Genomic DNA, 14,057 nt, shown 5'->3' with positions numbered 1-14,057 from the left:
ATTAATCACTATTTTCAATTCAGAGACAATATAATCCCGATGAGGCGAGATTCTCATGTCGAAGATACGAAAATAATTTGTGATAAAAGGAACACGTTTTGGCGTGGCATTTACGATTTAGCCTTCAACGCGGATATAATCAGATACGCTTTTATCAAAATGATTTATTAAGACGGGTTTCTCGCGATATACCCGGTCGCTTTCCATTGCACATCTTCCTTAATTGCTCTTGCCACTTTCTCTCGCGTTATATCATTCCCATAAGTTCTTCTACTATTCCAATGTTTATAATTATTTCAAGCGGTTATCCATTGTAATGCAGATTTAAAGAAGAATCGGCGAAGAATGCCGATCTGCCTAAGCTTATATCCGGATGTGAATCATTGTAACGGAAGCTGGATCCCCTGAGAGCGAAAGATATCGGCGGCTTTTACAAGAGTCCCTTCGGGCATTCCAAGGTAGTCTCATCATCGTGGCAATAATACACTCACAAAAAAAGATAGAGCGTGTAAAGAACTAGATCCTTTTCTTCTTTTGTCGTCGAGACCTTGTGGGACATTCAAGTCCGGAATCCAACGGCACGCTCCTTACAATCACCGTGGCCGAAAAGCCCTTTGTCGGTTGGACAACCATAAAATCGTTTGAATGCCATTCTTCTGCATTTCACGCAGGAGGCGAGTCGCCCGAAGGTAACGCATTACTCGCAGGTATATCCCTACACACTTAAGACGGAGTCTAAAAAGTTAATTATCCAAATCGTCTTCTCTTCATAAAGATTAAAAATATTTTGTCAGATATCCAGCGTATTTACCACCTAGATTCGTTCGCTATTCTAAAAAAAAGACGGTTGAAATATATACTTAGAAACTCTTACGTGGATTATTGTATTCAACCAGAAATTATATACGTATTATCCACAAAATTAATCATATACATAATAATACATAAATTGTAAAATCTTTTAAAAGAAAATTCTCGTACACTCTTTAATATGGAGAAGCTCTCTTTAATATAAAATTCTCTCACAATATATTATATTCACTGAATGATAATAAATTTTTTTATAAAGAGAAAGAATCACATGTTTCCTGCACATGGCTTGTAATAAACTTTAATGTCTACAATTATGTCAATTAGGTTAATTACGCCAGTTACGTTTAATGTAAACCTGTAATTTACGAGATAATGTCTTCCCAAAATTACCGCGTGAGTAACAAATTCGTGTAAATGAAATGAAGGAGAAGAATATTTATACATCGTTAAATTATTATCATTACAGATTTTTTGTAATCGATCAATGCTTTACATTTATGTCAAGCTTACGCGTTGATAGAACAGTATTTAATATTTATAACTGTAATTGTGTGTGTGTGTGTGTGTGTGTGTACGTTAAAATAATTATGACTAGAAGCTCCGTTATTACTGCTATAATTATTACTCCTATCTTATTAATAATAATTATATTTATAATTCTATCAAAAAATATATAATTAATACTGAAGAAAATGACTATGTATTATAGTTAAATTATGATAATTGCAATCATTTTTCATTCAGAGTACGAGATTCTGTATTTTAAATTCCTTTTAATGCAGGAAATATTTATAACGACATAATCGACGTTATTTATAATATTATTTAACTTGTTATTGATGCAAAAGCGAATGATTCCAGAAATCTGCAAAATTGCATAATCGCAACAGCGTTCAAGAGAGAAGTGACGTCGTAGTAATATATAGAAAAATATGGAATTATTGAATCTAATAGTTTGAAAATTTGTCATTCACGTTTGTCAACGAGACATAGAAGGAATAACGATTGATAACGGGTGTACATTGCATTCCGTTTACTACTGCACTTTCACTGAGAGTCGAAAGAGTCGCCAACCTGTTTTTGAATTACGAATTCCAACTCGCTAGTTCTTACCATCGTTCAATGATTCACGAATTGCTAATACACAGTAAAGGTTCCTACGTTTGTCCACATGTGTTGATAGAATCATTTTTTTATTTATCAGTTTAGGATATAATAATGTAAACTCATTCAGAAGCACAATTTATAACTATATCATTGGCTGCTTTTTTTGCTGAATGCAGTCATTAATGCATCTATATCATAATTTCTATTATTGAAGTTTTATCAATAAAATTATTAAAATATAAACAAATTATTTGTCAATAAATAATTTATAAATAGCCAGATTTGGTGATTCTGTTGTAACTATAATTTTACTTATTCACATCCGAAAAGATTTGTTCATACTACTATACTTAAAATATAGTATAACTTCATCGACAAAATTTATTCGATTCTATTTCAATAATGCTTTCTGTTGTTTCCAAAAATTTGTACTTTATCAGTAGATTTACGTCCGTTTTTTTATGTAAGCAAATTATTCTGATAAGTAAATTAATCCTGGTTTCGTTTACGTTTTATCTAGTTCTAAGAATCAGAAAAAAGATAGAATAAACTAAAATTGAAGCCAATCTATATTGATAGAAATGGATATTGAGTTATCTCCAAAAACGATAAAGGGAGCTATTTTTTTGACCGAATATTTGTGTCTTTATAATTTCCAGTATAAACATAAATTTATAATTTCCGTTAAAATAATTTTACACAGAAAAAATAAAATATTAACAGTATCAATCTAATTAAAAATGATATAGTTATTTTTTTTTCATAATAATAGTACAATATTAATAAAAAAAATACTTTGTACTCTTGCTTTAATAAGATGTTATTTGTTTCATCAATACTATTATATATATTGACAAGATTATTTTTAATTAGATCATCGCTGTAAATATATTTTTTCATACAAATTTAATCTTTCATGATACACACATTTTTATAAAAAGGACAACAACAATTTCCTTACTGTAACTATATTTCGCATATTACGTATATTCGAATAGATTAAATAATATTAATAAAATTTAATTAAATAAAATAAATTCCTACATTTGGTAAAAGCGAATCTTAGTACACAAACATCTCTTTGTAAGTTTATATACCTATCTGATTCTGCAAAAACTGCGCGCCGAAATCTTTTTTGGTCTTGAAATGCATTCGTGAGCGAAATTAGAGTAATATAATAATATCACTTATTAAATTGACAAGTAATTCAATCATTTTTTATTAATGCGAGTAAGCATCTTTATAAGAATATTAATATAATTTTTAAATGTGCGAATAATTTTATTGTAAAAAATTTATAAATTTTATTGTGAAAAAAAATAAAAGAATAATCAAAAATAGTACAAAATAAAAAAAATAATAAAAACAGTTAAAAATAAGAAAAACATAATATGTATTATAAACAAAAATAATATACGCGTTATCATGTGTCGCAATTTGGTGCGCATCACCTAGTTATTAATTGTATCATTTATGTAATTACTATTAATAGTTAATTTTTAGTGTCAATTTTCTGAAATTATATCTCTTCCAACCGCGTACTACAGCTGATATAATCCAACTTACCAATATGCGGGAACGAACGAACGGTGTTGGCCGATCTCGCGTGAATACCCGGCTTCGCGATATCCGCGATACCGATAGCGTTCTGACGAGCGTGAAGATCCCTGAGCGATTTCGGGATGTGCACCCGACCTTGCGGCCTCGGTCTCTTCGTGAAGCCCAGGAGGGAGAGCAGGCTAGCCTCCATCCCGGCAATCACCTGATCGCGATCCTTCGTTCCGAAGTGATACGACGACGTGGCCGTGTCCGTGTCGATGCGTAGGGAACTCCCCGCGTTAGCATTCACACTTGCCAGCAGCGTGACTGCTGCCACAAGCACTAACCCCAGCGGCAGCGCAATGCGCATCGTGACGTCGTCACTCACTTACGTTACCTCCCTGGAAGCAAGAAAAGAAGAAATGTGTTAAAAGAAACTGTCATTGTAGATTTGTGACTCGCTACTGTACAATTATGGCAGATTCTGGATTCTAGCTCCTATTTGATATAAAAATACGTGTGTTTCTTCTTATTGAGAGAAACTGGTCTGAACTTCTAGACTATTCGAAGTCGATTCTTGTATTTAAGACTGTCGTAAGTACAATTTTACGATGTCATGAATTAATCAGAAAGTCATATTAATATCTTAAGACATTTTAAAAAATAAGACCGAACTATGAATATCCTAGATTGAGATCACACGCTTAGGATAGAACTCCGTTATTTGATATCACTGAATATACACGGCACAAATACAATTTAATGTTGTCTACGTTCAGTAGGAAAAACAACTTTGCAACTGTTATAAAATTATTTAATATGACTGATCTTGCCTTTAATTCCTCACTGAATTTAAATGTATAAATCAATCGTATTAAAGGATCTTACAAGAGTTGCAGAGCTGCTTTTTCTGCTAAACGCAGCCATTATATGTAACTGGAAACGATCAACACGCGATCATGTTTATTTTTAAATCGTAGTATTTTTATTCCTTACAAATTTTGTAGTTTTGTACGAAAGAAGTAATATTAGAACGTTCTTGCAATCGATTCCAAGTGAGTATCTTCTACCAACTGACTTTCTACAGGAGAATCACAGAAGATACTAGAAAGGGATTCTTTTACCTAACACGATGACAGCAGGACTGAGGTGTTCATTAGAGAATGCACTACGGTCTAAAAACTATGTCCAAAGGTCTAAAGAATTTAGGGAAGGGATAGCTTAGAGAGATAAATTATAATCTCCAAGGTTGTTAAAGCCAATACAAAAGCGATGAATCATACAACATTGCCGTTACATTGCACTTAAAGAAATATTTTGTTATCTTTACTCGAGAATATATACAGCTAAAAATATTAAATATTTAAATTTTTTCATTAATCTGAATTTCATTTACCTAATCTGTTGATTCCTATTAATTATACTTAAGTTTAAAGGATTCTTGAAATAAAGGATAAATTCACAGCACAAATGCAGGCATAAACGAATTTGTAGTAAAACATTAAATAATAGTTAATAAGATGCTTAATATTTTCGGCCAAGGCCGTATACTTCATATGTAGAAAATTCTTCAATATTACTTTCCTATATTACTTTAATATATAAGAAAATTTACGAAAAACATGCAATAAAATTAAGATGTCAACGCAAGTACACAATAAAAATAATATATTTTCAAATCCTTGAATACCTTTAGAATGTGATTGAGATGATTAGGAAATGCATTAGGAAATCTAAAGAATTCAGGGAAGAAATACTTGGAAAAATCTTGTAGCCGCACATTAATTGGAATTCTACTAGATTCAACCAGAAAAGTATAAATCAGATACTATAATTATAAATCTACTAAACATTTTAGTCGCAATAATCAGAATTCTGATATTTGTACTTCTTTGTTGGTAATTAAACATTTTTCTCTGTAAATAAAACAACTTTCCCTTAGAAAGATAAATTATAATTGAGACATCAATGAGGAATATAAACAAGGGTATAAAGATTTATACATTTTCATAAATTTTTAATAAAAACTTATTCGAAGTGCCATGAAGCCAAGTGAAATTAATTAATTCTACGTTAATTTTTATGACATTTCTATACTGGAAAAAAAAAAACGTAAATTTTAATAAATACTTGTCTGAATAGTACTATCTTAACATTTACTTACGATAAATAAATATTTACTAAAACAAAACGACGATAATTAAAACAAATTAATGGTATACATCAAATAAATATACTATATTTACATTTAGTAAATATTCAGCTAGCACTATATTCGACAAATATTTATTACAATTTAGTACATTTTTCTTTCAATGAGTGAAAAAGGAATGTTGGCGCATTTCGTTTAGTTTAATTTAACTTTGCGAGATCTCTCAAAATACAGCAAAGATTCGGAAATTCTTTAGCGGAGCTGCATAATGACTCTCTGAGTCAGCATTGAAGCAAAGGAAGAGCAGGCCCAAGATCCAATTCGATTGGCCATCGGTTCCCGAGGGCCTACCAATAGTTGAGGAGGGATTCGTCGAATCAGACTCTGTTTCAAAGTAATCGCTTTCTCTTACTCTCGGGCGGATTTTTTTTTACGATCTTATATACGGTGATTCAAAAATACTTTCGAAGTCTCATAAAATGAATTGGACGATTGGCAAACTCAATGGAAAATACAAGAAATAATCGCGTAATCATTGCATGAATTTCTTTTTATATCGTAGTTATATTATCGTAATTATATCCAGATATATTCACCTTCTATAATCTTTTACTGTTGATTAAACCGATATTTAATTGAGAATGCATACCCAGTTGAATATTATTATACTTCTTACTGAATTTAATAACTTAATAGCTAGCTTGCGCACATTTTTTTCGATGAACTCGCTCTATTATTAGTAACAATAAAATAGGCGCGAGTAAGTACGTAAAAAAGTACATAAAATACATGCGAATGTTTTATGAATATAGCCTATAAAGTTAGCTATATAAAGTTTAAATATCATATGTACGGTTTGATAAATAGATAAGTCAGAATTTATTCATAATACATAATAATAGTTCTTCGAAATCTATGTATGCAAAACTTTTACGAGTTTTTTAATACGATTGTATTGGAGACCGATAAATGACAAACATCTCGAGAAACATCTAAATAAGAGATATCAACTGAATCAATGATGAGATGCACACATAAAAGATTTATGTAAAAAATACTAGATTTTTTTACATTAATCTGAAATTTTTTTTTATATTATTTACAATTCGGTCAATAAGACTCAATAGTAGCGAAGCAATACGATAAATTCCAAACGGAGAACTTAAACGTGATAGAACATCGTGCCAGATCTAATTGAGATAGATCACTCGTCGATATAAAAAAAAAATTCTAAATTTCTCACTAATGTGAAAAAAGTCTAGCATTTTTAATAAATTTATGTGCACCCACTCGATTAATATTCATATCTCTTGAGTGAACTCACCTGTCTTTTCTCTCGTCATTTTAACCGCGTTTAACCGCGCGATTATTTACAAGCTCGGCATATTCTCTGCATTGGAAAGATTGCATTAATTAGAATTCTGATTGAAAATAGAAAAATCAGAATTTTCTTAATTGAATCTATTATAATTCTAGTTGAGATAATCAGAATTCTGATTAATTTGATCAGAATCGTGAAACTCAGGTGTGTCATTGCGCATACACAATTCTAATTAACCAATGAGAATTGAATGCCAGATACCATTATTTGGCCGCGATGATTTGAATCGACGTCACATAATTATTTTTTTACTTACATATTTTTGTGTTTTTTACTTAATTATGTGTGCTTATATTGTCAATTAAGTTTAAATTCTGCATGGAAACTACATTAGATTTCAATGCTCATCTTTTCGGCAGTGTATAGTTTAAATATAATAGTTTAAATAAATACAATAGTCTATTTGAATATAGCTGCATTTGGCATCTGCGCAAAATTATACGAAATTTGTTAAAATATTTATAATTCCAATGGTCAACGTCTAAAGTAAATTTTTATCACTTCTGTAATTTTCATCTCGATTTAAGATATACAATCGATTCTCTAATTCGTTCATTTTCAATCAGAAGGTCGATTGGGCATCTTGAAATGAGATAAAAATTACAAAAGTGAGCAAAATTACTAGAATATCTATAATTTTGTTAGCGAAAGATTCGCCTTACTGTTGTAGTGAATTCGCTAAATTTTGTAATTTTCACCTTGTTTTAAGATACACAATCGACTCCCAGAAATTTTTCTCAGTGTGGAGTTGAGCTCCCAAAAAGTCGCGACTCGCGCTCGCTATTCGGAGAGTGTGACTCGTCCGGCTTTCGCTATAAGTTCGCGGCTCGATAATAATTTCGGAATCGATCGAATATTGTTGCGCCGTGACATACTTGCCATATACATTAACGGTAGAGTTCCGTCGGTCGGCCGGACAAAACTGGTTTTATCCGCGATTTTAAGCGCGCGTTTCTCAAAGGCGGGGAATATTTATGCGCGCTGCGACTCGCTCAGTGGATGCTGAACGGATATATGTATGTTCCATTCCCCTCTCGTCCTCTGGTCACACTCTCGGTTTCATTCAGTATAAAATGCTGAGATCAGCGAACGACTTCTTCCGTTAACGTTACGCCAGAATGAATTATCGTATTAGAGGGACTGTCGGGAACTCTAGAACTTCCCCTTTTTTGGGGGAGAGCCAGAACTCTATTAATTATATCAAAATTTTGACAATGGGGTGCCAACTTCATAGAGGTCTGGAACTTTATGATCTTGCTAGTCGCGACATGGAAACAAGCATCTTTCTTAAACACATTGATTTTCCAGTTTGAATTTAATTAAATATTCCCTCCATGATCGATCATTAAGCATGAAGAATTACATTGTAAAGCAAAAAAATAATTATAGATATGCAATGTAATATCGCGGCGTGAATATTTTTGGGGATTTTTGCTTTTAGAATTGCGATAAAATGCACTTTAAAATTGTGGTCTGGTCCACACTCGCAATACTCATGAGCATCATTTATTTTTGTTTAATATTTAATAAACAAAAAGAACTGTTCGTGTTGCTTATATTTTTTGCATTCAGAATCTTCACTTTTTCAATGCCCGAATATATATTTGTCCCGTTTTGTAAAAATTTTTGAGAATTTCAAGCAACACGAAAAAACCTAATAATAGCTGAAAAAGCAACTGTTGTAAGATTCTTTAACACACGATTAATTTAGATATTTAGATTAATAAAGAACTAAAGAGAAGAATCAATCAATAAAGAATCTTGCAACAGTCGCAAAGCTGTTTTTCTTGCTAAACACGCCTAATAAGAATGGCTGCATTCAGTAGAAACAACAGGAACTGTAAGATTTTTTTAATATGTGATTGATTCAAATCTAGTGGGAAAACTAAAGACAAGACTCAATTACATTAAAGAATGTTACAACAGTTGCAAAGCTGCTTTCCCTGTTAAACGCACTTAATGATTCAAAGAGCGTTGTGAGCATAAATCGTTCCGCAATCTACGTAAACAATGCATTCTGTCAAAGTTAATTGAAACTGTAAGTTCAAGAATCGTCAGAAAATTATTAATCGCAAATTGAGCAATCGGTTCGCATATACGTAACGTAATGCAAGAGAATTGAAATATTTTCTATATTGAATGAAAAAAAGGAGGTGCTACAATAGAAACGTCTTAGTGACATGAAATTAAATACGGAAAATCGCAAGGCATTCGAATGAATCATAAATCATGTAATAAATATACATTAAGAAGATACATTATTAGCAAAATACCACTTCTCTCGTAATTGAACACAATATTTTCCTCTCTTCAGTTTTATAAAACACAAACGCATGATGTTACGATATGAGTTCTTGATATTCGTTTACGGATGATATTCTCATTAATAACGACGCTACACGCACGTTAATTAATTAGTCTAATAATTTCCTTTTCTCGTCAAAGATACATACTTCTTTTCATTCTCGTACGTCTTCTAAAAGAGAACAAGAATGAAAATTCTTTCACTACGCAAATCGTATTTAAAATTCACATGTATAAACTGGTACCATCTTTAGGCCTATTTTTTTTCGAAGGAAGTTCTGAATTCGTGTACACTGGTGCGATAAACAAATTTATTTGTTTCACTCCAACTTATTGCACCAATATATACAATACATTCCCAGAACTTTCTTCAAAAAAGAACAGATATTTTACCACTAAAACTGCCAATAGTACCATTTTGATATCATTTCAATTTTTTCCTTTTTATTTGTATTAAGATATTATGCAATACAGAATATTGAAAATGTATGAATATAATATAGAATATGTAAAAGAATTCTAAAAATACAAATAATACTAAAATAATTCTTCACTAACCGAAAATAAGAATAGGAAATTATCACCTTCGGCTATTCTAATGTTATCTTCTTTTCTCACATCTCTCATTTTTCTTCATTTTCTTTCATCTTTATTCTCAAACATTTAATTTTTATTACACTTATAACTGTTTCCTACAATACATGTACGTACAAATACACATATACTTGACGATGATAGCGTTCGTTGGGGAAAAGGAAAAAGAAGAGCAGAATCAGAGATGAATTATCGTTTGATCGCGATGCTAGAGTCGATCGGACTCCGATTTGCGCTGATCGCGCGTCTTTGCTCGGGCTTGGCAGATGACAGCGGGATACAATATGGCGGTTTATACTGCCCAGTGGGATACATCGTTAGCCCATCCGCGGCACGAGGGCTCGCGGTCCTCTCGTGCGGTCCCTGGCAGCACGAACGTGCAGAGAGAGAGAGAGAGAGAGAGAGAGAGAGAGAGAGAGAGAGAGAGAGAGAGAGAGAGAGACGGGGAGAAAGAAAAGGTTGGTGGGACCAGAGCCAAGCTGTCTGCCGCCGCCGCCTCTCTTGCGTTGGACCGCTGATGGTTCGCCCACGGAACGGAATCGCGCGGTGTGGATCGGCGACCAAGCAACTCTCGTTAAGCGTTAGGTAATCCGTAGATCCTTTCCTCGAGAAACGCCTCTCTCGTAGCGACCAACTTGTTTTTCAAGGACAATGAATTTACCGATGTACGCATTCGCGCGGAAAAGGCTCGTCACGCTTGCATACCTCGCGGTGCGAGATTATGGTGGGCGCGGGCGGCAAAAGGTGCAGGCTGCGCGAATAAACACGTATACACGGTAATACACGGTATACACGGGTACACACAGCGCTGCGGTGTATGGCCTCTCGTGCGATCAGCCGACCACCGAGGCGGTTAAGATGGATAGACGAACGGACCGACAAACGATCCGAGATTTCTTCGGGCGGGCCCACCGGGTCAGGTATGAGACGGGGGAAAACGTCCGTATAAAGTCTCCGTTCTCCGGATGTTCACGGACGTTTTCGGGAGAGACGGGAGAGACCACCCGCGCGCTCGTTTGCTCGCTCGCTCGCTCGCTAGCTCGCTCGGCACGGCCCCCTCCGAAACGGGCTCCGAACCCGCGCCGCGGTTCGTTAATGGGCAAGCGGGGCGATTTCGTAGGAATTCACTCGCGCGCCGCCCCGCACCGCCGCGCCGGTCTCTCGCTCCGGTTCGTTCGTTGCCAAGCCCCTCAATTGACGTGAGTGCTCGTGAGTCGTGGTGAGTCGTGACTCGCCCGCGAGATTCAGCGAGATTCAGGGAGATTCGAGAAACGACGATGAAGGCGGTAAACAACCACCGCACCGCACCGCACCGCACCGCACCGCACCGCACCGTCGTTCTCCGCACGCGCCGCCTCCATAATCTGTGTACCATGGAAATAACATCCTGACGGCGAGCGGCGGCGGATTTGCATTCGCATTCTCGCGCTGATTCGCGCGCGCGGGGCCGCTGCCAGCGGGCGCTGGAATGCGGCGCGCTGGAATATACAAGGATAAGGTCGGCGCGGTGCTCCGAAGCGCGTGCGAGTCACATACAGGCATACAGCGTAGAGGCGCGTCATCGTCTAAAATAATCGGGCCAGGCTGACGAGTGTGACGGCGGGGTAGCGGTTGGTAGCGGCAGCGGCAGCGGCGACAATGAGCGGCGGCAATCGTTGAGGAGCCAGAAGAGCTTGAGGAAGAAGTGGGTCGGAGAGTAGAGCGGTGGGACGCGATGGGAAAGAAAGGAAATAGAAGAAGGAATCTCGCGGTCGCGCGAGTGCGTCGCGAGCGTCGCCGAGCAGAGAGAGAGAGAGAGAGAGAGAGAGAGAGAGAGAGATGGAATAAAGAAAGACAGATATACAGGAAAAAAAAACACAAAGAGACGGTTGAAGGATAAAGATAAAAGGAGAAACGTTGCGCATCTCTAGGTATTTAAAGAAAGATCGAGAAAGAGGAAAGAAAAACAAGTACCAAGTCGTAAGTCGTAAGCTCACCTAACTAATCGCGAGTCCGTAGTTTGAGCAGCCACGGCATCTCAAGTCGGGGCCCGACGGACTGCACCACAGGCACACGCGTGACGCGTAACTTCACCTCACGGCTCACGCTGCTTGGCACCACTCTCGCGCGCGCGGTCCACAACGCAAAAACCAGGAGGGCCCTCAGCACTCTCCGGTGTTCCGCCGATGGTCAGCCCGCGCGCGGCGGAAAGAGGGACGGCGGGGGAAGGGGGAGGGGGGGAAAGGGAGAGGAATCCAAAGAAGGGAAACGGCGTAAAGGCGACGACGATAATTCGTAGATGATTCCGATGGATTGATTCCCGTGCTCACACCCGCACTCACACACAAACAAACACCTGCACGCGCGCGCGCGCGCGCTCCTCACTCAAAATCCGCGCTCGCGCGACGACAATTGTTATTCCTCGTCTGGTGCGAGATCTGATTTTTTTCCACGGCACCATATACGGACGGCGAGGGCATCCGGCCCCGATAACGGGCAAAGCGACGGTGCCACCGAATTATCCTTCCGTCGATCAAGCGATCATAACGCGCCGTGCGTTAACTGAGAGTGTATGCTCTCTCTCTCGTCGTCGTCGTCGTCGTCGTCGACGGCAGCGACAGCGGTCCGCGGTGGTGGCGGTGGCGACGACGGCGGCGGCAGCGGCGGCGGCGGCGGCGGTGACGAAAGGGGGGGGAGAAAGCAGAGTGGGAGACGGGGCCCACCTTCGTACACCTGCGCGACCTATCAACAGGTCCCCGCGCGCGCGCACGCACGCACGCACGTACGTACGCCGCGTACGTACGTACGCGCGCACGCACGCACGCACCTATGTTACGCGCAGGGCACGCGGAATCCGGCCTCGCCGAGTTCCACGCCGATGCGCACACGTTAGACGCGCGCGGATCCTTTCCTCCCTCGCTCTTTCTCTCCCTTGCGCTCTGCTTCCTCCTGCAATCTTTCTACCTGCTGCTCCGATACGTCGAGCCAGGATATGCACTTTGGTCACTTTCCGACGGAGCGGGCACTCCTCTCGTCTCTTTGCTTCTCTCTCTCTCTCTCTCTCTCTCTGTTTCTCTCTCTCTCTCTGTTTCTCCCTCCCTCCCTCCCTCCCTCCCTCTTTCTCTCTCGCTTCTTCTCGATGACGTCGCGCGATGTATCGCGAAACACTCGTCGTGTCGAGCTGTTCACTTGTTCCACAAGAAACGTCGATATCCGCGCAGCCGCGAGCGAACAAACTATCGCGAAGTTTAGGCAAGGCCGCGTTCGATTCGAACGTGTGCCTCGGACCCCGTTCTAAGTTTCAGCTCGCTCCGTTCTACTGGCCGTTCCTTTTCTACGGGGCCCCCTTTCCCCTCCCCCTATCCCACCGAGCGTCCGACTCCAGGACCGCCGCGTCGACGCCCGCAGTCCCGGTGCATTCCACCGCGTTCCGCCCTCCCTTTTGCTCCGCGTTGGTCCATTATGGTTCATGGACCGATGTCCCAGTAAACATCAATTAACAGTAACATAACGTCAATATTATAATTTTACACATTCTAAAATTTTTAGAATGATTCTCACTCTAAAGAGTGAAATCTCAGCCCTTACAAAGCCCGCGAGATTTCGCCAATGAAAGAGATAAAGAGTAATTGAACTGAAGAGTCAAAGTTAATCCTACATTGATTTATTCTTTTTTTTTAAGATTGACTCAAATGTTCACTCTTTAGAGTGGGATATCACTCCAAAGAATATTTAGAGAGCGTTCAACAATATAAACGTAATACAAGTGATACAACACGTGTGTTATGTAACAGTTTACATTGTTGAATTGATGTTGTGTTACTTTTAGTTGGTATTTACTGGGGTATGTATGTATGTACAATAGACCACGATGTATGATCTGAACGTACGGTCTTCCTCGGCAACTTCGATGTAAATACGATGTGTCTTGTACTTGTTGAAAAATTACGACCTTTATCTGCGTTCCGACTCTTTAAAATTTTTCTAGGTGGGATTCTCATTCTAAAGAGGTCCAGAGTTCCGTGAATGTAAGATTAACTTTAATCTCGGTTTAATTTATTACTTATCTTTTTATAATTCGTAGAGTTAGAAAAAAAATCAAGAGTTGTAAACCGAGATTGAAGTTAATCTTACATTGATAGAATCTGAAAATCAGATTTGATTTTCCTAAGTAAAATCCACTCTAAA

General features: G+C 37.9%; 1 protein-coding gene across 3 annotated transcripts in view; it reads right to left on the bottom strand.

Moving 5' to 3' along the window:
* LOC108756281 (protein decapentaplegic) overlaps positions 1-12,477 on the bottom strand; it is a 17,312-nt gene extending 4,835 nt beyond the window's left edge. The window contains exons 1-2 of one of the 3 annotated variants that reach the window (XM_018499955.1): positions 11,867-12,477; positions 3,487-3,860 (exon numbers count right to left, since the gene is read on the bottom strand). In XM_018499955.1, the coding sequence (XP_018355457.1) occupies positions 3,487-3,829 (343 nt within the window). In that variant the 5' untranslated portion in view covers positions 3,830-3,860; positions 11,867-12,477. Of the gene's footprint in view, positions 1-3,486; positions 3,861-4,455; positions 4,518-7,867; positions 7,903-11,866 lie in introns of those variants that run through there. The other 2 variants (XM_018499957.1, XM_018499956.1) reach the window with 2 other exon arrangements.
* Between the last annotated feature and the right edge of the window lie 1,580 nt (positions 12,478-14,057).

Source organism: Trachymyrmex septentrionalis, unplaced genomic scaffold (assembly GCF_001594115.1).
Source record: "Trachymyrmex septentrionalis isolate Tsep2-gDNA-1 unplaced genomic scaffold, Tsep1.0 scaffold97, whole genome shotgun sequence".
In the NCBI taxonomy this organism is placed as follows: Eukaryota; Metazoa; Arthropoda; class Insecta; order Hymenoptera; family Formicidae; genus Trachymyrmex; species Trachymyrmex septentrionalis.
The sequence above is the reverse complement of the archived record's forward strand: the minus strand, read 5'-3'. Positions and strand labels throughout refer to the sequence as shown.